Here is a 25,140-nt window from a genome sequence, read left to right on the forward strand (position 1 = left end):
GCTGGTGTGGGAGGGAGCACAGCAGGGTAATGGCCAGGGCAAATCAAACACACAGGCCCTGCTCAGTGCTGCAAAACATGGGCAGAAGCCAGAGAAGACTTCTTTGCCATAGCAAGAGTCTTTGCAGTGGCAAGTTTTGGAGACCATTTAATCTGAATAAGAACAAAATCAATAATATCGATATGTCCTATAACTTGTCTGGTATCTTCTCATGCCTATCCAATTTCTTATGCAGAGGTAAACACTAAATATGTAAGTTATATATAAAATACATGAGTTATATACAAAACACAATATATTTTATATATATGTTGTATTTACACTGTATATAAATACTATATCCCAGTTTTTCTATAATGCCTTTGTAATACATATCAATTTAGTTAATCAGTGAAACCATACCTCATTGCTGTTTCATGACCTGGGGAATGGAGAAGCAGAAATGAAATGGCTTGATATAGAGGTCAGAGGTTCAGAGGCAAAACCCTGCTTAGAATTAAGTTTCATTTGCTGTAGTTCAGTAGTCTGTTCGCTAGTAATTGTTGCCTTCATATTTTGCAGTGTGAAAATGTAAAAATAAGGAGCAATGGTATTAAAATACCAGAAATAACTCAAAGAAAAGTAATAGACAAATGTAAAAAAAAAATAAATTAGAAGTAAAATATTTTCTAAGTAGACACACAAAATGATCTATTCAATTGTTACTGTCACTTTCACTATACTTGTTTTTTTTTCCTAAAACAATATCTGATCTACATTCTTGTGTGTACTTCCAGTGTTGACAGATTCCCATTTTTCCAATAAAACAAAAACAAAAACAAAAACCCCTTGAAATTTTTGAACTAACTTCACTTGCTCTTGAAGAGTGAAAGGAAAACATGAAAATACAGCAGGTCTTCTGAAAGGACAGTTGTTTTGGGGGTTTTATTTTCTTTGTTTGTTGTTGTTGTTTTCCTTCCACTTAGTGTACTTTACAAATGTGCTGTACGCTCAGTTCATAGTAAGAACACATCTTATCTGACAAATTGTATCTGATGCAATATGATTTAAAAGTCTCCCCCATCATGCAGAAATTAAAATCCTCTCTCCAGGGACATTCTTCAAAGCATTAAGCAGAGTCTTTCTCCACATTTAAAGCATTTTGTTGTGTGAGAAATGACAATGAGCCATAAAATCTGGAGGGAAATGATTACTGAACACTAACATATGCCCCAAACACGTGGAGGCTGTCAACTGCACTTCAGGCCGGGGAAATGAGGGTCTTGATCTTGTCTGGGTGGAGGGCAGTTTAAAGAGATGTTGCTAACAGAGTACTTAGGCCCTGAAAGCCTGATTTCAAAATAGCAGCAGCAGATGCAGCAGCCAACAGCATGAAGGTGCCAGCTTGTTTTGTTCGCAAATGCATGTCTTATTGTTCCTTTACTACCCTGGCATGCTCTTTTCTTAAAAGAGATGAGAATAATTGTCTATGCTGTTATTACTATTATGTATAAAAATGGCATAAAAAGAAGATAAAGGTTGCCTACTCAGGCACTCAGAAGTTAAAAAATAATGGGATTACTGTTGCCTTGACAACATTGCTCCCTCTTTCCCCTGCCCCCAGTTTCATTCTTGGAAATGGCTAAACCACTTTGCTGAAACTCTATCAAATAATTAAATAAAAGATTCGGTTGTGGGGAGACAAATAGCATCAGAAACTTCCTCTTGCCTTTCCCAGAGCCTGACAAATTTCTAGCCAGCTGAAAAAAAGCGTTTTATGATGAGAAGGTATTGCCATATACCTTGATGGCACTTGTAGGTCCGCCTGCATTTTTTCCTTTAGTTTAATTTACTTTACACAGGTCCCTGAAGACCACATTTGATGTGCACCCCTTTGTGCTGTGAGAGGTAAGACCATGTAAGCAGCAGCACAGGGACCTCAGTTCCTTTCAGCTAACCAAGGAAGGTGGGCTTCCCACCCTTGTAAAGGGAATACTAGCTGGGATTGAAGTGGGAGGAAGTGATGCTGGAGCCAACTCATGCTTGGGTGACCCAAATTCAACCCAAATTTATGTGCCTGGCAGATGGGAAGAACTCTGCTCCTCTGGAGAGCTTTGGAGAGTCTGCAGAGGTCCTGAGCTGGCAGCCTCTGTGGGCAGGTGACAGTGCCTGGTGACATCAGGTTCCTCTCTAGCTGAGCTCTGAATGAGGTCGGGCAAGAGACTGACAAATGGCCCTGCCCTGTCACCACTGCTGTCACTGGTGCTGTTATCACCCAGCAAACGGGAGCGTGAAGGCATTTGCATTCTAGCCCTCTCCAAAGCCGGAGAGCAAGTGGCAACAGGAGCTGTGGAGGTATCCGTGTTTGCTCACTCCACTTACGTTCTCCTGCAAAGAAGCTCAGTGTTTGGTTTGTAACCAAAGGGTCTTTGTAGATGATTATAAAATATTTTGCCACGGTTCATTTTTCATGCTAATTGAATTTATGGCGAGGTTTCTTTCAAAGAACATGTCAGCACACACTGGCATGGCTGAAACATGAACAAACCCCTGGCCTGGTGCAAAGCCCAGAAATACTGTTATGTTCCTCTCCTGATGTCTGATCTAACAGGGCATCCAAATATGTGAGGTAAAGTAGCATGCACAGGGGCTGGAAGTGGACCAGCAGAACAGCACAGTCTGTGACAAATGATCTGACAGCACCTGATTGTGTGGTATGACTGTCATTTATTTAAAAACTGATTGCTCTTGGGGGGGGGGGGGGTTGGGAAAGGGAAGGCATAACTAAATTTGCTTTTAATGACACATATTTTAAAACCAAAACAGTTACAGCTGCATTAATTTTCCGTCCTTTTCTTTTGCTTGGAGCATAGTCAGCCCTTGCTTGTTGCTTAGGATTCCTGCTGAACACCTTTCTGACTCAAATCAGAGCCCTGAGGCAGGCAGCTCCTCCATTGTCTCTGTGCACAACCAGCACCATCAGCGGTGTTTCATCAGCACTGAGGCTGGTCCATCAGGCTTATCAAGTCCTGCTCTGCCATCTGTGCTCAGCTGAGGGGTACCAGTGGTTAGCCCCACAGGTCCTAACTGGTATGTTTGTGAAAATTTCATCTAAAGTCACAAGCAGAGTCATCCAGGACTGACTCATGTGAGGTGTCTGTGTGGCTCATTCCTGCGTTGGGAGTGCTGGGTGATACGGCTGTCTGTGACCTCAGACAGAGGACTAAGGCCTTCTGGGTTAAAAGCATCTTCCTCAACTAGTTATTTTGTTAATTTGTCAATCTTAATATCCAGTAATAGGTGTTTTCTTCCAAGGGAAGACACCTAAAGGAATTTGATGTGTCTTGTTTCTGCAGCTCTGAATCAATCTCTTTTTTGTCAGGGAGTTTTTGTCAGTGCTAAGTAGCACTTGAGGTTAAAAAAATCTGAAATCCTTGGATCAGTTATGCACAGATGCAAGAGAATCAAATGCTATATTCCCACTGGTGACTATCTGTCCTCAATCCCTGCCCTTTTCATGCACTCATGTCAAAAAAAGGACAGTGTTATTCTTTCTAAGCACAGCATGAAAGAGTGCTCTTCTCTGTTCCAAATACCTTATTTGTAAGTATGGAAGCATTAGGAAATGAGCAGTACATTAAGGTTGGATTGCAACTTGTGTAATACAAGGGAGAAACCTCAGCAGAGCAGTCCACATGTAAGCCAGCTAAAGATCTGGCCTATAAACTGATGGTTAATAAATGTGGAATAACAGGTCCAAGAACACCAGACTACCAACAACTGCTATAAAGTAGAACTGGTTGTTCAAAATCCTCAAAATACATTAACAAGCTGCTTAACATTTTATTGCAGAGAGGGATGATTGGTCCTGCTGGCCAAAACCCAATTCTCCCATTCCCAGGGAGAATGATCTGCAGCTGAATTACCTCTGATGCTGGTTTTCCATATTCCTTTCAACACAGTGACCATTTTGAAAGCATAATGCAGTTTGGTCATGCATGACAACAATTTTTGCAGCAGAGTAACACATGTGAAAAATCTAAATCATGCTGGAAATTTGAAAGGAAAATCCATTTGGTTAGGATATATGGTCTGGGAAATGCTCTCTCTGTTGTATTTCACATCAATAAAAGCTTCTCTTGATTTGATTTGTGTGTAGCAAAGCTTCACTGGAGAGATTACAGTAAGTCTTGCTGCCAAATTGAAGCTGAGACATAGGTAGTAGATCTATAAGGGTAGATAAGAATTTTCAACCAAAATAGTACTGAAGAAAGAGATGGATTTGCTAAAATTATTTTCCTCAACCATGACTTCTATCAGGGAGAACAACAGTGTAGCATTTAAGGACACTCAGCAGCATGAAATGCCACCACAAAGCAAAACACAGTGTACACTGAAGGGGAGAAATAATGAACAACCTGGTTAAAATTTGAGCAGAAAAACAGGTGTCACATCCTGCTCTACTGAAGTGAAAATGAGAAGAGCTTCAATAGTAAAGAGGGCTTTGGCTTTCTGTCTCACTCAGGCACCAACATTTATATCATGGAGTCAGTCATCCATCCATCATGGTCCAGCGCAGCCCTTTCTTCAGTCCTGGCTCAGGGGAGGGATGTGGTGCTCAGAGACACCCTGCTCCTTCCTGCAGCACTCCAGCCTCCTGTGGGGAATGGGTTGGCAGGAGAGAGATGTTCATCCTCTGGCAATCACCAGTATTTCTTCTTCTGGGCAATTTTCCACATCCCACTGGCCTTTCCTTTCCTTTTCTCTTGTTTTTTTTCCCACTTTCAGGTTTTGTGATCCCTTTTTCATGGATAATCCACTGTCTTATTTTTATCCTGTGATTCTCCAGTCAGGGTTCATGATTCATGTAGGCAAAGGACCTGCTGAGGGGAATGAGCACCAGACAGATGCTGCTGCTGCCCTGTAGGACCTCTGCTCAGGGTGGGTCCCTGTTTTGCTGCTCTTCTCTCTGAATTCATACCTGAGGCTCCCTGCCTGGAAGAGCCCAAGTCTGTTTACTTAACATGGGGATAAAATCATTGATTTGCACTTTTCAATATTGAAGGGATTTGGGAGCAATTGCCCATCTGTTGTTAAGCCTAATGGCAATTCTGTTTCACAGTCTGTTATCATTTGTACCCTAGTTATTATCATAACTGTAGAGGTGACTCTGGCTGGTCTTTGAACTCGCAGCTGTTTGTTACCATTTCCCAGCTAAGAGGCAGCTGCCTGCCATATAATCACTCTTAGTGTGTGTCTCTGAGTAAAGTCACACAAACTTACATTGCTGCTGAAGGTTTCCTTTTTTTTATTTTGTCCTCACAGGGGCAAGGAGTGCTCGTACAGTCATGCCTGTCAGCTAGGAGGAAGTAAACACCCTCTGGGAAACAGTTGGGAGCAGATTTTAAGCCTCTTTGCCAACAGCATGGCCGTGTGACTGCTCCATATCCTCATTGTTGCGAGGTCAGAGAGGTTAGATCAGACAACCACTGTCTGCTGCACCTTCCACAGAGTGTGGGAAGTGCTGTAGGCACCACTGCTCACAGCAGGGAGACACTCTGGGAGGCTGCTCCTTCCTGCATCCATGGCTTTGGTCACGGCCACCTTGGGGAGCTGCCACCACCGTTTGGGCTGTGGGGAGCTGGAGCTCTGGCTGGCCCAAGAGCCCGACCTGTGTGCAGTTCAGGGGTACCTGGACGATCCCCACACACTCCTTGGGAAGACAGGAGCTGTGTGCAGTCAGCAGACCCATGGCTGGGAGAGGGTCCCTGTTGCAGTGTGACCCTGAGCAGTGGCACAAAGATGTTTCATGGCTCAGACTGGCTGTTCCCTTCTTTACAGATTCTGCAAGCAAAGCTCCAAGGTGAGAAACACCATGTCCTGATGGTGGCTGCCGGCCAGAGATATGCATCCCTTGGGAAGGCAGCTAGGATCAGCAGCTAGGATCACCCAACAAGTGTGGTGACACACAAAAAAGGATAACTCCAAATATGAAAAGCAAATATTCGTTTAACATAGTTATCTAGGGTCCTGAAGACAGCTGGAATAGTGTGAGCCACTAATTTAGCTGTGAGGTTTATCCTCTTGAAAGTTGTTTCAAGGATTTCTTCTTGAGCAGATACAATAAAAAGCTTTTAATATGCCCAGACTGGTTTTGCTGCAGTGCCTGCTACCTCCATTTGTCTTTTACTGTCAGCAGCCTTCAAGCACTTAATTCTACTCAGACATCTTACTTCTTTAACAAAAATATACAAGTATACATCTCATTTACATCTGAGGAACAAACCTTCCTCAACTGTCAACAAAGAAATTATGATAACCTAAAGACAGTATAGATTGCATCATTTTCTTTATTGGAATTCAAGTGAAAAATTAAATTCTCAGATCAGTTCAAGTAAATCCCTACTTTTGTCACAGGAACCAAAGGTTTGAAGCACATCAAGGCCAATTATGTGCTTATTGACTTCAGAGCACTTTGAATGGGTGCTGCAAATAGCACCATTAGCCCAAGTGGCCCAAGCATCTCTTCTGTCTGCATGCCTTCAGCATCCACCTACATTCCTCTGAAGATGCCAGTTTAGCTTTGCTCTTATTTACTTCTGGATGAAGGTGAGATACTATTTATTTATTTTTATATATCATATAGCTACATTAATACAAAATGTACCTTTCATTTCACACAAATATTCAGAAGAGGAAGTGGAGTACTCTGCCAAGCACACTGAAGTTTCTTGCCATTTAACCATGCTCTGAGAGAAGAAACAATTAATTTTATTTTTTATTTCATTTAATTGCCATCTGATTTAGTTCTCACCCATGGCTAATTACTTAAAAAGAATTCTATTTCCAGGTCACAAAATTTATGAATAAAAGATGTTCATGTGCACTGCCTAGGTCAGGTGTCACAACTCAGTGCAGATATCCACGCAGTAAAATACTTCTGATTTTAATTACTGTATGAATGGATATGATGATTATGCAAAAAATCAATAAAATACTAACCAGGCAATAAAAGAAAGTAGGTGGGCAAAGATACCAGCAAGGCATATGTCTGTACAACACAAACATCACCCTGCAAACAGGTGGGGCATGCTCATGTTATCACTAGATATTCTACGTCACTGCAACAGCCAAAGTCATCAAAGTGTCACCATGCAAAGCTGTTTAATTTTTAAGCAAGAGTAGGTATATTTTCTTTTTAACCCCTTAGTGGCTGACTTTTACTGATTTCTTTCTGAAACATGCTTTCCAGGCAGGTCAGTAGAGTTTCTTTCTGCCTGAAGTGAAAGAATGAAGTCACTGAAGGCAAAGTACCATGATGTGCACCAAACCAAACCAAGCCAAACCAAGCCAAACCAAGCCAAACCAAACCAAAGCAAACCAAACCAGAATTTATACTACTTCTCACTGCATTATAGTGTGTTATAAAGGGTTCACACCTTTTCCTTTTCTCTTTATTTCTCTTTGGGAATATCAGAAATACTAAGAGAGTGCATGCTCTTGTATTCTCCCAGACTGACTGTGCATGGTTCTTATTTAACTTCTTGCAAAATCTATTTGTGGCTACAGAAAGATATATTAAAACTGTGCTTGACTTAGCCAACTAAAATATGCAGTTTCTTCACAAGCAGATGTAGAGCAAGCAGTCTTGACCTCTTAGTTACCATCACCATTTGGGTGACTGACAAGCAAAACTTATTCATCAGTGACAAGCCAAACATATTCATCAGCATCCTGTACTCCAGGACTGGGCTCTGCTCACAAGTCAGACTTCTCAGAACAAGGAGGACCTTTTGCTGCCCTCTTGGCACCCTGGGTACAGGCTGTCATGCAAGCTGAATTACTGGCCTGGAAATATTTCCCTGGTAATATTTTGAGCTTTGGGCCCTTTCCTGTGCTGTGTTTTGCAGAGGAGTGGGGTCTAGAGTGAGACAGCCTTTGTTATTCTCATGTGAGCTCAGCTTTCCTCCCATTTCCCTTTGCAGATCCCTTTGCAGGATATGTTTTTATTGCACCCTTGCTCACTTTGGTTCAAGCAGAGTTACTCATTTCCTGACTGTATGTGACCATATGCGTGGCTGTTGTCAGTGATGTAAATCCTCAGCCTTCAGCTGAACTGAAAATCAGCCCGTGATGTTTGATGTGCTGTGTTAATGGGACACGGCTGCTCTGAGATTTCTGACTTTCACAGAACCAAACGTTTAATCTGTGCCTTTAGGAAATAACAATAACTCATTAAGGCCACGCTCCAGTGTTTCTTTTTAAATACAGATGTTATTAAATGTGGAGCTCCACACTGCTTCTGAAAATACATTTTCTGTTCCTTCTCTGTACAAAACTGAATAATGTATCTCCCTGAGTCTCCTTTTACCCAAGCAGCAAAGGTTGCTCTGATGTCAGCTGCACGGGTGAGATGTAATGTGGATAGCTGTGAAATCCCCTTTGACAGCAACAATCAAAGTGAAAATATCCTTCCAATCCAGAAAAGTCTTTCCTCACATATAGGCTGCTACTGTTGTGTAATTGTAAGTGCTAAATCTGAGCACTTCAAACAAATACATGAGAGAGACACAAATTCTTGCCTGGAATCTTTTAAAATTCCGAATATAAAAGATATACTTGGAGAATGTAACCAAGAGAGATGACAGAAACAGAGTTGCCCTACCAAAGGCCAGTGAAATCCAAAATAAGACAGGCTGTGGAGGCAGGTAGTCTGTAAGTCCCCCTTGTTTCCATTGGTGCCTGGGAGAACTGTAGGGTGCATTTGTGAGGAAGAGGAGTGAATGGAAGAAGAATACCATTCCCTGAGGAGCTCTCTGGGGGAATCTGGCAGGCACTGCATTCCCATGAGTCCTTGTCCTGTGATATATGTCAAGACAGGACACAGAAAGGAAAAGGGAACATGCTGATAATAAGGGAGTTTTTGAAAAATGTTCAGAACGTTACTGTGACTGTTTTTGTGGCATCAAATCTTGTTCTCTTTAAGGTTGTGACAGAGGACAGTTGAGTTTAAACACCAAAGTCAGCTGCTTAGGGGGTGGTGGTCCCAGAAACTGAAGCCTGGCTATCTTGGGGACAGCCCCAAGAGCTGGGGAACAGCTGGATGTGGGAGGTCTCTCAGTGCCTTACAGGAACCTGGAGCCAAAACTCCCTTTGAATTAAGTCAGATGGTGTGGTGAAGCCAAGAGCCTGGTGATCCTACCAAACTTTGTCTTAAAGTACCAGGATACCTTGGTTCTTAACTGCATCTATTTAGCACAAAGCTTCAGGAGTTTCCATCCTGCCTCAGCAATCCCTACAAATTAGCTTTTTTGGAACAGGCAACTCTATTGGGCTGTGTAAACAAGCCACATTCAGCTGAATGCAAAGCCCAGCTACAGCTCCAATTTCTGTAAACCATGCAAGAATATAAAGGATGAGTACATCAGTAAGCTCAACCAGAGGCTGATTCATTCATGTATTGATTCATGCATGGTTTATCTTCATGCCTTCCAGAAAGAAAAAAAGTTAAAATGGTTACACTAAGCTATACAACTTGAAAGTGGTGGTTGAGGGGGAAAAATGATTGTCTGGTAGAAGAGTGGCAGATGAAGCTGTGGTTTGTGTAATAATGCTCTTTAATAATTTGCATCACTTTAAATGCTTCTTAGCTGTGTGTGTGTACAAAGTAGAAAAAAATAATAAGCTTAAAATATAGAGGAAATTCACTTGATATTTTATTGCTTTAATGACATGTGTTTTCTCAATGCCTTTCTTCCTCACTGCCTCAAAAAGCAAAACCAGAAAAAAAAGCTTCTTTTATGTTTAAAAAAATATTTGGGTAACAGAAATAATACAAAAAAATCATTACCATGGTCTGGGAGTATTTCCAACCACCTTTGATAAAATCCCATTAGAGGTTTTGCATGGACAAGTGGGAAAACCAATGAAAGAGGGTGTTCAATTTTCCTAAAAACAAGAAACAAGAGAAAGCAGAAAGAAAATATATCTATCCCTAGAAATCTTTATCCAATCAGGGTGCAGGAACGACATACAATTTTCATTCAGTGTGTGGGCGAGTAAACCATAATTCTTCACTCCCATTGTCTTTGATGATTAAATGTAGCTATAGGAAGGGCTTTTTCTTTTTCTTTTTTTTTTTTACTCATGAGAAGCTTTTAAGAAACAAAACATCACATGAACAGACAACATACAGGCAGTTTCTTGTATCGTGAACTGTTTATCTGTAAGCTTGAACAAAAATCCAACTTACATAAAAGCAAGCCACGTAATGTATCTGCTGCTGATTCTTTCAGCTTTTGTTTTACTTAGCTGATGCAGACACCGAGCACATGGTATGCAGCTTGTTTTTAAGGATGCCTTAGTCATCTGCCATTTTTGCACTTTTTTCATTGGCTACTGCTAAAGGCAGGGAAAGCTCTGTAGTGGTTGTACATAAAAAAATATAACTTCAGTATAACAATGTGAAAAGGTATTCTTTTATCTAGCTTCATCTTTGCCACCCCCGTGTCATTAAGTTCTTTACCTTGGCTAAAAGATTTAAGTTCATCATTACAAATATCTACTTTCATGTACACAGTTTTCACTTCATAGGTTGACTCTCAGTGTAGCTCTGTTTATTCCAGGAATAATCTGGAGTTATTTTAGCCCAGCATGGCTAGGTGTAATGTTAAACAACTGCTCAATTTGTGATTAATTTGTGAAGATTTACTGTCAAAACTGAATAATGGATGAAATTTATTTCCAAAGGAAGAAAAGGAGTGAAATCAGGTTTAAAATAGGAAAATATATCCCTCAGCTTCCCCCTCTTTTTTTTCCTTTTATTTTTTTTCTTTTTTTATGTAATAAAAGATGAGAAAATACTGCTGCTTGATTGGAAAGGACCTCCCAGTCCTTGCTGCCCTGAGGAACAAAGCATTCTCACAAGCATTGTCTTTGTCAATGTTTGAAATGGAGGTCCCTCATGCCAGTTAAGTATAATTTTTTTTCTTAAAAGCCCAGAACAGCTTTTCAAAATGCCAGCTGTCCACTCTGAATGCACATACAGATTTTTTGATAGACAAGGAACACAACGTGTCTTTTCATTTAACCTAGCAAATGTGTATAAACAGACTATGTGTCTAGAGTGGTTCAGTGTTATCACTCTCGTGAATGGTAAAAGGGACACAATGGCAACATTTCCCTTCTCAGCTGTGTGGCTTCCAGCCATAGGTGTCTGTAAACACTCTTGAAAATCATCACTGTATTTTTAATGATACAATGAAATATATCAAGCTCCCAAAACACGAGATAAAGTCAATTTAGAATATCCCCAATTAGCCTTTTCCCCTCAACTTACAGAAGAAAAAAATCAATTCAATCCGGTAGTTAGTGGTTTTGCAAATTTCTCATAATTAGAGAAGGAAAAGAAAATGCCTGAAGAGCAAAAAATCTGAACACCAAACCTTTGATCCTGCATTTGATCCTGATAAAAGCTGTGCAATTAACAGTGGTTTTGATACAAAGGGAAGAGCCACAGGAAGAAAGGATGGAACACTGCACAAAGAAGTGATCGGGTAAGACTGAAGAAATGGTGTTTCAATCATTTACAGAGTCACACAAATCTTTCCTCAAGAGTAAACAAGGTGCATGAAAAAAAAGAGAAATAAAGGAGAGCAGCATCAAACAAACACAAGAACACTTCTAAACAATTCCCTCCAGGTTATCTCGCCAGAGGCAAAATTTAACACCATCACATCTGGGAGGCTGTGCTCAAACAAGGAGCTTCCCAGTGTGTAGGAACCATTATAGGGATGTCAATATCACTTCAAGCTGTTTTTTTGGCTTCATGTGAGAGGTTAGTTAAAGCCCAAGAGAGTATTTGATGGCTATTTGACAATGCACATCCCCACAGCCAAGAAGGTTTTTGGTCTGGCAGACCCAGTGCAGCCCTAGATGCTGCCAGCGAAGGAGGCAGTTCAAGGTGTATTCTGTGATGGACCATAAACACCCCCCAGAAGAGAAACCCACGGGTAATGGCCCATGGGTACCAATAACTTTTTCTTATGCTGACAGGGAGCTTGCAGAAATAAAATCAGAGTCTTGCAAGGATTAGAAAGAAAACAAAACCAAGAAAGATGTTTGACTAGCAAATGTGCTTGGTCAAGTTACAGTCCTCTGACACCTTGAACCAATCAGCATTGCTTAGCTGATTACTCACACTAAGCTCACTAGCAGATTCTTGTCATTTACACAGAGGATGCAGTAAATTCTTTGAGTGTGGATCATTGGTTGGGGATTACCTACCTGGGGAATTCCACCATGTTGTACTAGCTTTGGAGACCTGCTGCCCACAGCAAATCACAGCTCCACATTATTAGACATGATCAGGTGGCAGGGAGTGGCTTGAAATATATCCACAAACTTTCATGTGGGGATACCTTTGCCAAAATGGTCTTGTTAAAAGTACTTCTTGTGAAAAAAAGATGTGTCTGAGACACAGAGTGAGAGAGGAGGATACCAGCTTTTCATGACTCATGTGGGTAATGGGTAGACAGACCTTTGTGCTGAGGCTGCTTTTGGCTGGCAGAGATCCTTCCCTTAGCTGACGGCATAACTCAGTCTGTCGCATTTCTGATGCCAAGATGCCAACATCTTTCTTCCACAGCTTACCAGCAATGGCTTTGTGATCCCCTCTGCACTACTGTGAAACCCATGAATCCTGCAGTTTAAGATTTTTCTGTCAGTTTTCTTCTGCTACTGAAATGACAATTGACTTTTCTGGCAGATATAATGGGATCCATGGAGTGGGAGGGAAGAAGAGACTCCAGTTTTCCAGAGGCAAGTTGGGGTGTCGAGAGATGAGAATCTGCAGATGAACCAGAGCTGTTCCAAACACATTTGGGTATCTATGTACAGTTCAGATAAAGGATTGAAGTGTGCCTCCTGTGACACCATGCTGGTGAAAACATAGTGGCTCAAGGTTACCAGGTTTTTTTTATGCATTTTTCACATTTAAAAACAGACGAAGCAGATGACATTAGAAATTTCCCATGTATTTAATCATAATTCTGAACTTTCTGGCTTTAAAAATTCTTTTTTGAAGAGCTGGACCAATTTGAAATAGGCCTTTTGCCACTGTGTTACTTCTTTGTGCTCTCTAGTGCATTACAGCTTAATGAAATTTGTTACCTACAATATTAATCATTGTACAGAATCTAAAATAACATTTGGGGGGGTCTTTGCATTTTTTTTTTTTATTGTTTCTTTTTTAAAATTGGTTTAGTCAATGTATTTTTGTTTGTTTGTTTTTCCCCAAAATGTGTTTAATTGAAATTTCAGTTTTAACTCTAAAGTTTTAACTCTAAAAGTGCATTTTCCAGTTGCAAGAGATTCAATGAACTTTTCTTGGTTTACCCATCAGGCCCACTGTATTGCTTCTTAAAAGGGGCAATATAGAAGCTGGGTAAAGCTTTTGAGGAAAGCTTCAACAAACCGTGGAATGTTTCTCAGCTTTCTGAAAAGTGAATACTTTGAGTTGAGGAAGTGGCTGAATCAGACACAGATTTACCAGAGGAATGAGCATATCTTGGCTACAGCTGGAGAGGCTGTGCATGATAAAGTGTTCAAAAATCATGTGGATGTGGCACCTGAGGACATGGTTTAGTGATAACATGATGGTGATGGGTAAACAGTTGGACTTGATGACCTTAGAGGTCTTTTCCACCCTTAACAATTCCATTCTTTGATTCCATGTAGTAGCTCTTTCCTGCATCAACTCTTTACTTGCTGTGGCACCTGTGAGTGGTGGCAGAGAGTCTCTGGTGCCCTGAATCTGACCACAATCTCAGTTACCATCTCTGATCCTAGGAACACAGACTGCACTGGCTGCTGTTGTGTTCTTGGCTATTGACCAATCTACAGTTTGGTGCATCTTTTGAACGGTTTAGGCTTTCTGTAGTTGGGTAAGACAAGCAGCATTGTCTGAAATGAAAAGGAAAACAATGTTTTAATTGCAAGCTGTGGTCATTGCCAGCAGGATCCTGTGCATTGTTCTGAAGCAAGTGATGCAGCCTGGGAATAACATATGCTGTCCTTTCTGTTCATCACCTGCAGAGTTTATTTTCTTAATTAGGCCTGAAGTTTCATAGCATGGAGATAAATCAATGGCAACAAAACCAAGGGTTAGGAACTGTTTGGTTTTACCTTTTCCCCTTGCTTGTGTTTATTTAGCTGATAGACATTTAATGGCATAAAGCAACAAAACAGGGAGGGAGCAGTTAGCAGGAAAAGTTAAAAGCCTGCTGTCTACTTCCCCTGCATTTGGTACCAAAACCAGTGAGTGCAGGGTCTAGTTGGGTGTAAACTGAGATGCTATGTCGTAGCAGAAGGATATATTTTATATCTTGTTAATATATATAGACAAGAAGGTGCAAAGAAAGTCTCTTCACCTTTGGAGAAAATTATATAGAAATGGGAAATCAGTGAAGAGGGTAGGGTGTGATCCCATTTCACATGTGAATTCTTGGCATGCTTTGGAAGGGAAATCTACAAAGATGAACTTTATTTATGGACTAATGGAGAAAAAAGAACCTTACTCAGGGGCAGTCTGAAGAGGTTCTTAATTTGGGTGCTCTGAATCTTGCACAGGGGAAGTCAGTCTCTCCACTGGCAAAGGAGAAAGGCCAGCAGCACTAGTGCCCTGTGCCTGAAGCCAGCCTTTGGGAAGACTTAGCCTGTATTTCGGAGCATATGCACACTCAACACAGTAGTGGTGCCTGTGTCAAAGCCTGTACAGCTTGCTGTGCATTTCATCAGCATTTACATTTAAGGTATGTAAATAATGTTGTCAGAACAATGAACCAATAAAAACGCTTCCTAGAAATACAGTGGAGAACACGATTCTGGCATAACCCTTTATTTTTAAGTTTGGAGAGTGAGATTTTATTTTCTTTTCTATTTTAAACTAGCTTCCAAACAGTAACTCGTGCCAGGAAAAACAGAGCCATTCTCTCAATGACAACAATGCTCATTGTGTTTTCTGTAACAGATGCCAGGTTTTTATCACCAGGCCAGACATTAACCTCCTTGGTATCATTCTGAAAGGAAGCATCCGTGCACCCCACTGACTCCTATTCCCTATGGGGCTTCACTATGTCTCCTACCTTTAAAGCTTCATGCGTATTTCCTTGTCCAATACATCAAGAAGATCTGCAGAGCTGACCTTATTTTTTTTTCCTCTCCTTTTGAAAGGTAGAACTGGTGTTTTCTGGTTTCCCATCAAACCTGTGTAATAAAAAGAACCAGAACTATATATTGGGAAATTTTTTTCTGTTTTGCTTTTTTTTTTTGTTTGTTTTTTTTTTTTTTTTTGTTGTTGTTGTTTCCCTTTCTAGGTGAAAGGAAATAATTTGGATAACCAAGCTTTAAAAAACTTTCTTTTTGTTGGACAAATATCACCAGACCTTGTGATAAAGCACAATGTTTTTGCACAGAAATATCTATTCAAGCGATATCTTTTCCAGTTAATGGATTTCAACATGTGGAAATCTGAGATCAGCAATTATGTATTTATGGTGTGGGAAGACTCACTGGAAGCGCTCCTGACATCCCTTCAGTGTTTCAGATACTGCAGTCACACAGTCTCACAGAGATGTGCAAGAAAAGTATCTGCTGATAATTCCCTGAGCACCACAGCGAAGGAGAGAGGCTGAGCCTCCAGCTGCCAATGGTTTCCAAGTGACATGGATATCCTCCGCTGCAAATTTCCCTGTCTGCTTTGCAGTAGTGCTTATACCAATTCTGAAAATATTGCAATGAGCAGTTCATGCAGCTGCTACTGCTCCTCTGAATGGGATTATGTCGTGTTTTTTAGCCCAGCTGGAAGTGAAACGCCATGCAGCCTTCTGACAAGCAAAACTGCCAGTCAACACTGCTAATTCAAGAGAAACTTGTGTAAGACTGTGGTCACGTATAGTTACAAAGAGCAAACTGCTGTTAGTTACTGTTGTTACTGTGTCCTCATAGAGTGCTTTCATTTCAGTTGCAAAAAGATAGATCACACCTACCTGGGTTATTGGTGGTGAAAGATCTATCAGCATGGTTTCTGAATAGAATTATTTAATTATACAGCTTTTTTATTTTGAGGAATAAAGAGGTAAAAATTGATGCCATGGAGGCATACTAAATGTTTTATTTTATGGAGATAGTAGAGGACAGCCAGAATCTTCATCCTGCACTACTTGTGCAGAAACCAGAAATACATGGAAAAGAAAAATGGTTGAAACTGAAACATGCTCATTTAGATTCACAGGAACAAAACCATGTTAGCCCTGGGAACTAGCAACCACAGGGTATTACTGAGAAGAAGTAATCAGTAGGATTCCAAAAAGAAGACTCAGGAATTAAAATATCATTTGCAGTCGCACTGGGTAGGATAACAATTATCTGTCCTCATACTTCAATATATGCTAGCTGATTATCAACTGGAAATATTTTAAACTTTCCCGCAAGCAGTACTATTACACAAGTGTCAAGTACACTATAGGGAATTTAATGTTTTCCTCTGGAACATCTGCCATAGAGCATTGCCTGAGAAAGGATATGGAACTAGGAAGATCACCAGACTATTACAATGGTAATAAGTCCCAAAATAATTCTAGCATGATTATGTGTACTACTGCTTTGCAAACACTTGGAATGAGATGGGACAGATATGGATATGAATGTTCACTGTGGTGTGGATGCTTAAAAGAGCTCAAGAGGTTCCTTTGGAGGAATATATTTGATTTCATTTTTATTTTCCTTTTTAAAAAAATTAATTAAAGGTATTTTGAGCTTTTTTCAGGCATACAAAGGGACATTAATAGGCCTGGTTAATATAAAAGTTCAGATATGCTATCTTAGCTGTCCTTATCTTAAGGAGAAGAAGGAAAGATTTAAAAAATGAATAATTAAATGAGCATTAAAATAATATAGCTGCTGATTTTCCATAATTCTAGTGATATTGTTACTATTGCTCATAATAGTTCTACTTAGACAGATTGATAGTAGCTTTTATCATCTTTCTAAGTGTCCTATCAAATTCTGGTGTGTGCAGCAGAGCTGATAAGAGATGACAAATGCCACCCCTGGGATCTCCATATATTATGTTTATGCATGGCTGTTCACTGACAGCCAGTCACAGAGAGCAGAGTTTTATTGTTCTGGTGGGGCAGCTGCTATTCTTCTTCCTCCAGCAGAGTAGAGAAGGATGCACCTGCCATAGTGTGAGGGATTGAAATTTAATTTCTTGCAATTTTAAAACTGCATTGGTGTGCAAAGAGGCCATCATCAGGGGATCCAGAGGCCAATGAAAGGGAAAATGGAGGGAACAGATGCCTCCTGGTGAGAGAGGTGTATTTCAAGTGCTACTTCCTGGCTTGGCAACAGTGCTGAGCAAGATCTGCCACACCTTTTCTTCCCACCCTAAATCTCTTCTGATATTCAGCCTTGTTTACTCTCACTCCTCTACCTAAGGAACAGAAAGAAATTATGATTTTTACACTTTTTGCTCCTGTCCGTACTCTGGTCCCAGGTTCCCTTCTGTTACCCAGATCTTTTGCTTGAATGGGACTTTGAGAAAAGCTGGGACCACTCATCTTTTGTCAACATCTATCAATATCTGTCTTTTCACTTCTTCATTCTTCCAGCCTCTCTTTTTAATTTTCTTTCCTTGCCTTTCTCTTTTAGAGTATTATTTTTGCACAGATGCAATAAAGAAATCATCAAAATATGACTCACATATCCTCAAGGCTCAGCAGCCCTGAGACAAACAAAAAGAACCCGAAGCATATTTGTTAGAAAACAAAACAAAAACCCCAAACCAAACCCAAATTCATGTAATGGCCAATGACTGGTCAATGAATGTCAACTCATGCAGTGACAACTTTGGTTCCACTTTCCTACTATGCTTGTGCTGACTTTATGGATAATCATATATTTTTAGCAGATTCATAAATGAACTGCAAAGACGTTTCAGGAAAATTAATAAAGTAACAATTTAAAACCAAGCTTGTAGTGGGTATAAGACATTTAGCAGAAAGGTAGTATGTGCACTACACTGAAGAACTTTGCTTATTTATATGGTTAGAAAAGAAGAAGCTGGACTGTCTCTATATTTAAAATAAAGAAATGGTCAGGCAAGATAGTGTGGTTGGCTTCTTGTGAATGTTATGAGCTAAAATTATATTGCATACTGGTGCAAGTCTGAGTCCTTGTTTGCTTATATGTAAGCAAGGCTGATTTCCATTTTTCTTTTTTCTTTTTTCTTTTTACTTTATTACAAAGTAGATGATTACTTCTATCTATAATCTGGACTGTGATTATTTGTCAATAACCTTTTTAAGCTGTCAACAGCTGTACATAATTGTGATGGGTATGCCAGACAAATTGCAGTACCTAGTAACTGTTTTCATGTACAGTCAGGTTGTTTTTGCTTAACCCCAACTGGCAATGAGCACCACACAGCCTCTCACTCACTCTTCCCTCAGTGGGATGGGGTGGAAAATCAGAAAAGTAAGTGAGAAAACTCATAAGTTGAGATAAAGATGGTTTAATAGGTTTAATAATCCACACATGCAGGAAAAACAAAATAAGAAATTCATTCACCACCTCCCAGAGGCAGGCAGGTGTTCAGCCACCTGCAGGAAGACAGGGCTTCATCACATGTCCTGAACAGTGACATGTTGCCCAGATAAATCTATGGAAAAGGGGAGGACTGACATGACATTTTAAGCACTGAATATGTTTTAGAGAGGGTCTGAATAGTAACATTTGAAGGTGAATATTTTCCCTCCAAGGAGAACTTCCTAACTGTTGGGATAAAGAAGCTCAAGGGACTGAAAAATTCTAAAAATATGTGATGGGATGTCTCTCTTCCCAGAAAACTGGGCAACTCATTAAGTGATGAGTTATCTACAGTATGTGCATACTGAGTTGCTGCTCAGTAGGTTTCAGGGCAGATTTTCATTTGCCATTTCAGCTGTATCATTTCATTACTGTGATGCTTGAGATATAAGTGCTTGGCCCTCACCAAGTTGATATTGGCAACCTAAATTAGACATCTGGCTATTTTATATTGATATCAGGGATCTGTGCAGGGAGAAAGGCACCTCCAAGGGCTGATTCAGTGCCTTGAGGCAAGGACTCTTTACCTACTGCTCTGGGAAACTTCATCTTGCAAACCAAGCTGCCTCTCAACCGTTGGAAACTCGGTGTGCAATGGTGTGACCGAATGAGTGAGTGACTGACAAATGCACAGCTTTTGCATCAATTTATTCAGGGAAAAGCTACAGTGGCATGTGTGAGGAGTGGAGGCCTTGCAGGCTGGCCTTCACGACAAGACTGCCAGTTTCTGGAGCTGTTTTTTTCTAATAGAGCCTACTTAGTCATATATCTTACATATATTTCATCTCCCTCATCATCCCTTAAACAGAGCATCCCCACAGGAATTGTGCTGCTGCTGTAGGCAAACCTGGTTCCCCCAGCACTCAGAGGTGTCATCTTTGTTCACACTTTCCCCACCTCCACCCATTGGGTAATCTTCCAAATGAACAGATAAAGACATTCAGAATATGATAAATCATGCTGGAAACCGGCAAGGTTCCTAATATTCTGTTGAGAGTTGTGGAACTGAGGCTCAGCAACAGGTGATCAGTGATGAAAAACAGGTCAACTCTTTCTGAGATGCAGGTTATCTAGTCAGGTAAGATGAAGAATTAAAATCACTCTATTTCCCCCCTTCTCTCTCAGCATTATGAACAGCCTCAGGCTTTTCTTTCTGCCTAGAGCTACCCCAGGGTGCAACACTCTGGGATGTCACAAATACCTGCACCTCTTGAAAATCTTTGTAATTTCAGAGTCTTCTGGGGTAATGCCATTGTAAATAGATAATCTCATTCTGAAAAAAGGACATCAGAGTTTTTCTGAGAATATGGAATTTACATATATATTGTCTTAAAGTGAATGAAAATTGCCCATGGTTGTGGGAAGGATGTTCAGCTGATCTTCTGGTTACAAATTTGATTTTCAGTTGTATTTTGCAACTGTGCCTTTTCTTTTATTTATTTCCTGTGAATATGGAGCAGTACCTTGAAATTAAGTAAGATATTTCTAATGTCTCCAAGATCAGCATGTATGCATTTAAACTTTTTTTTCATGAATCAAAGCTAACTGCTGGAAGAACTGCTATCTCTTTCTACAGTGGTAGGTTTTCTCTCATAATGGAGTTGTTCCCTTTGGCTTACATTAGATAAATGCATATAAACATCAGTCAAAAGAAGTTCATACAAGAAATACAAGACACACAAACACGTAGACTTTTTCATTTGCCTTTATCAGAAAAGAAGGTTTTAATATTAGAGAAAAAGCACTTTGGAAAGTTACCTAAGCCAGATAAAATATTTTATCTGAACTCTGCTATGGAGAAATACCTTATGAAACAAAAGGTGGCAGCTGAATTGTAAAGTGTATAGTAATAGGTTTGTTGGATTTGGATGGCATATTTAAGCCACGCCTTGACTACAAACAGCATTCTGGTTTTAGGGGGAGATATGATTGGAAAAGTTTGTTTGAAAAAGGATACAATTCACCACTTTCTGAAAACAAAGAAACTTTCTAGTTTTTCATAGGGCTATTTCCAGCCCCCAAATGCTGAGCAGCCAAGAGCTGTCAGAGGGCACGCTGGCTGAAGTGGAGATGTACAGCTGGGGGAGTGGGCTGCTGTCACTGACCTCTACATTGGCTTCTCTGCTTCAAAGAGGCCCAAGTTAGCCCTGCTGTTTGCAAGCAGAAAAAGGCTACACACAAAGGAACTTTCAAGTCAGCATGGGAGAAAGGTATACAGCAGCTTCAAGTCACTTCTGGGCCATTCTCTGGTGCACTCACAGGTGGCATGTGCTGTATGGTGCTCTGCTGTGCTGGCAGCACTGGCTTCCAGAAGCCAGTCACTTTTTGGAAGCTCATCAGCCTCCATGACTTCTAGAGCAGGGAAGTGCTACAACATCCAGAAAGATACAGATACTGCTTTTTAAGAAATGTGGTAATGTTAAATGAATAAACAGAAAAAGAGTGGGTTTTCCATTGAATAGAATTTGTCTTTATTTGACGAAAATATCTTTCTGACAAAATAAATATGTTGAACAAAATGAGCAAAAGTAACAGGAAAATGGAATCCTTAAAATCCTTGTTTTACAATGAGTATTCATAGCATGAAATCAAAACAGTTTCTATTAAAATCCAGCTACTTTCTGAGAACACTTTCAGAATTTCTTGATAACATGCAGTGTCCCTAAAATAATATTAAAAAAAAAAAAAAAAGGTGATTTTAGTTCAGTAGAAATGTTTGTAAAGTGAAAACATGTTCTGCTGATCAGATGCTGATCTGCATCTGTAGCTGCCATAAAGCCCCTCTTATTTCTGTGACTTCTCTGCATTAATGTAGCCTTTTTGGAAATCACAAGGAGGTAATATGTGTTCCTTCAGAGAAACACCAATTTTTTCAAAGACTCATTCTTAGAAGAGAGGAACTTGAGTGTTTAGACTTGTAGCCTGTACTTACAAACTCAAATACATTTCACTAACTAGCAAACAAGTTATATTTCTGCAGCTTTAGCTTTACTTGTCTTACATCTGAAACCCCAGATCACTTCTATGTTTTTGTGTGATATAAAAGTAATTTCACAGGATGTCTGTGTTTTAATTTTCTGTTGACTACAAGTAAATAACCAGCTAATTTTGAAAAGATAGGACTTCAAAACATGAGTGTTTACAACGGGAAATCTTATAGTTACTCAATTTTAAAGTGCAATTAATTAATAAAATTGAAAAACATAAAAAAGAAGAACTTTTTAAGGAAACTGGAAGAGAGGAAATTTTTTATTTTTATCATGGAATTTCAGAAATACAATAGACCTGAAGAAACTTTGATTTTCAAAAATCTAATAATCATTTATCATTTATCTACCATCTTCAGGTCTGCTGATACAGACAATGCTACTGTGTTTTGTCTGGAGAAGAGTGGAGTCACTAAGTGCAGGACCAAGAGGGGCTGTAAGAGGGTGAGGTAATGCCAAGTATTATTTTTGAGCCCACATATTCCAATCACTCCATTGTCATCTCTGATGAATCACCCTTCGCTACCTTTTTCTTTGCATTAAACAATAACACATGTCTTAAAATGTACCTTGTACTTCAAGTTGAGCACTACTTCAACACTGTTGTTTCTATGGAGACAGGATGATTAGCTCATTGTGTTTACTTACTGCCGTGACTGTTTTCTCCACTTTTGAAACACCCCAAATATTTGATAGTTTCCCAGATAAAAAAAAAAATTTCCATTCTAAAAAATTGATTTTACAGATTTCCATGCAATTTCTGTTTGAGTTAAAACATCCCTTGTGAAAAAGGCATCCAAGTTAAATTAGATTGTAAGTGATAGTGAATGTGCCAAAATATTAGGGAAACAGTTGCAATGTTTGACTGTGGTCACTAGCATCATATTTATTTTCATTTCCCAGCTAAGACTAGTTCAAAATTTGCCTTTAACAGTTTTCTGGACCCACACCTGCTCTCCTCATATTGCATAATATAGCAAATAATGTCCCTGGGGAGAGTTTCAGACAGTTATCTAACTCCCCTAGGGCAAATTTCATCCAAGTTTGTTGATCCAAAGCAATACAACTTGTTCAAATACTCCTCTCTACTCTTCTTTCCCTGTTCTAACCTGAGATCTCATTCCTGTGTTACTGAGGTTAAAGATGATGTCTGCATGATTGTCATTTACTTTCTTATTGATGAAGGGATTAAACTTTTCAGTTTTCTTAACTCATCTGTCACCTTTTAGTCTTCTTACTCGTGATCTCATTACTGAATGACTATGACTCACATCTCTGTTCATCCTTTACAGCCCTTGCTTCTCTTGTCCCCACATGCCTGTGCTCCTCTTTCATATTCATCCTTGTTACTCTGGTTAGTTTCCACTTTCTTATTGTGACACTCATAGGTCTGAGATTATTGAAAAAACTGTGATTTTAACCAGCAGGTCTCATCTAGGCTTGTCATTCTCTCTCCATACTGAGATAGCTCATGCCCAAGTCCCTCCTGTTAAGGAAAGTAATGCTTCTTCTGATGTATTCTTGTTGTTTGGTTGTGGTTCATTGTGGTTGTTGTTTCTTGTCTCTTTGGTGGTTTTATCTTCCAGTCTCTGAATGTATGAAGACTGTGTCTTGAATTTCATTGGCATTTTTCTACTCCCATCCCTTATTTTCTAAAGATCATGAACCTAACAATTTTACAATGATTTTCACCTAATTTGTCTACATTTTATTCTCCTCTATGCCATCCTTCCTTTCCTTGAATTCTTCCTTCTTGCTGCTTACAGCACATCCAGAATTACCACTTTTCCATATCATGCTGATTTATTTTTCCAATGACAGAGGGGGTGACTAAAATCCCCCAAGCAGACCCTGTATTTTAGATGGGCTGCTTACATAAAGCTTCATCCTCATGATAGGTATTTGTGGTGATCTACCTCCTCCTTCACTGTAGTCCCCAAATTTGTTCCCCTTTGCATTGCTAACCTTTTTTCATCAGGTTAATGTGGTGATTTTAAATCGCCCTTCCCTATTTCCTCCACATTGTCTTTAATTGATATTCCTTCTAGTAAAATTTTAGCATATTAATATAACCCAGTAAGTCTTTATTATATCAGGAAAAAAATGTATTTTAATCATGTTGTGAGAGTATAACTTTTCTTTTTTCTTGCAGTGCCTATACACATACAAAGTTTTCAGCTAATTGAGGCACTATACTTTCTTTGTTCCTCTTCTGATCCTGTTATCCAAAGTGACCAGTGGGTTCTTAGAAGTGTTGCTCAGTTTATCCTAAAGCAATCCCAGTAAGGTGAGCAAAGCGTATGTACAATGATACATTCCCTGCTTTTCCAGGCTGGACTGCATTGCTACAGCTACAAAGTAGAATATTGTATTGGGGAAATCAAGGTCTTTATTGAGATACCAATTTTTCACCATACACTAAATTTTGGAGCATATTTTTATTTTTCTGATCCTTTATTTGTGACTGAAAGGATTATGAGGGCAGATCATAAAGGTAATTTCTCTAACAGGATCTCTTTTGGCTTCTTTCATTATCTCCATGTGGCTAAAGTGCATGGGATAGTTAACACATGAGATCATTTTTACAGGTCACAGAATAAGTTCCTCAAATGTTTTTCTTTCAATTGTGAAAGAGTAAGAAAAATAATGTGATGGGCAGCACTTTTAGGTGAAGTATGGTTCTCAATTCTGTTTGCAGTTCATGGTGTCACACATCAAACCATTCTAGCATTATTGTTGGTATCAGTTCATAAGAAATAGTGGCTTAGCATGCTAAAAATTAAGAAATGTGTTTAAAAAAACTATTAGAAACAGGTGTGAGATCAAAGCCAAACTTGTACTTTGTCACTTGCTCTCTCATTTTTGTCTTCCCTGCTTTTTCACAGGATCTTTTTGTCATAGCCACTCTCATAGCTCACAATTGTGATCTGTTTAGACCAAAAACTTTTCGTTCTTATTTGTTCAATATTTCAGGAGAAAACAAACAAAAGAAAAGAAACAAGCTCTGGTCCCAACTGGAGCCATTTGCAACTACCGTAATGTAAATAATATGTAGCCCAGACATACAATGAACCGAGGGACTGCCAGTACTTTCTGGGCCCACACACTTGGAAGGGGGTGGAGGGAGCAGGAAATGATTAGCAGAGGGGAAAGGCAGAGCTCCACCAGGCAAAGCTGAGGAGGCTCTGCAGTTTCAAGAGCTGCCAGCCCTGCTCAGGGCTGTCTTTGTGCACATTAAGATGTGGAAGCTGCTTGAGGTCAGCCAACAGGGCTGTTTCCACACTCACTAAAATTCTGTCTTATTGGCTTGAAAGCCCTCACAGGTTAACAATAAATAACAAGGATGTAGTGAAGAAAGCAGGTAAAGACTTGTTTTGAATTTAGAGGTTGCCAATAGCACTAGCTGTGTTAGTACCAAAGAAAAAAAAATCATCATAAATGTCTAAAGCACCTCAGAGTCACTCAAAGAATGAAAAATAATTTTTTTGGGCTCTCTGCTTGTTTTCATTCACATCTACGAGCTTGCACA

At 39.7% G+C, this 25,140-nt stretch overlaps 1 protein-coding gene and 1 long non-coding RNA gene across 2 annotated transcripts in view; both read left to right on the plus strand.

Moving 5' to 3' along the window:
- Positions 1-25,140, plus strand: part of LOC147653588 (uncharacterized) — a 130,039-nt gene that overhangs the window by 9,718 nt on the left and 95,181 nt on the right. Inside the window, exon 3 of the mRNA XM_086887772.1 lies at positions 21,971-22,060. Within this exon, the coding sequence (XP_086743898.1) occupies positions 21,971-22,060 (90 nt within the window). The remainder of the gene's footprint in view (positions 1-21,970; positions 22,061-25,140) is intronic.
- Positions 1,842-6,125, plus strand: LOC111937334 (uncharacterized). Its single transcript, XR_002868567.2, has 3 exons — positions 1,842-4,920; positions 5,305-5,442; positions 5,821-6,125. It is a non-coding gene; the product is annotated as an uncharacterized LOC111937334 (long non-coding RNA).

Source organism: Cyanistes caeruleus, chromosome 4 (genome assembly GCF_971803275.1).
Source record: "Cyanistes caeruleus chromosome 4, bCyaCae1.hap1.1, whole genome shotgun sequence".
NCBI classification, from domain to species: Eukaryota; Metazoa; Chordata; class Aves; order Passeriformes; family Paridae; genus Cyanistes; species Cyanistes caeruleus.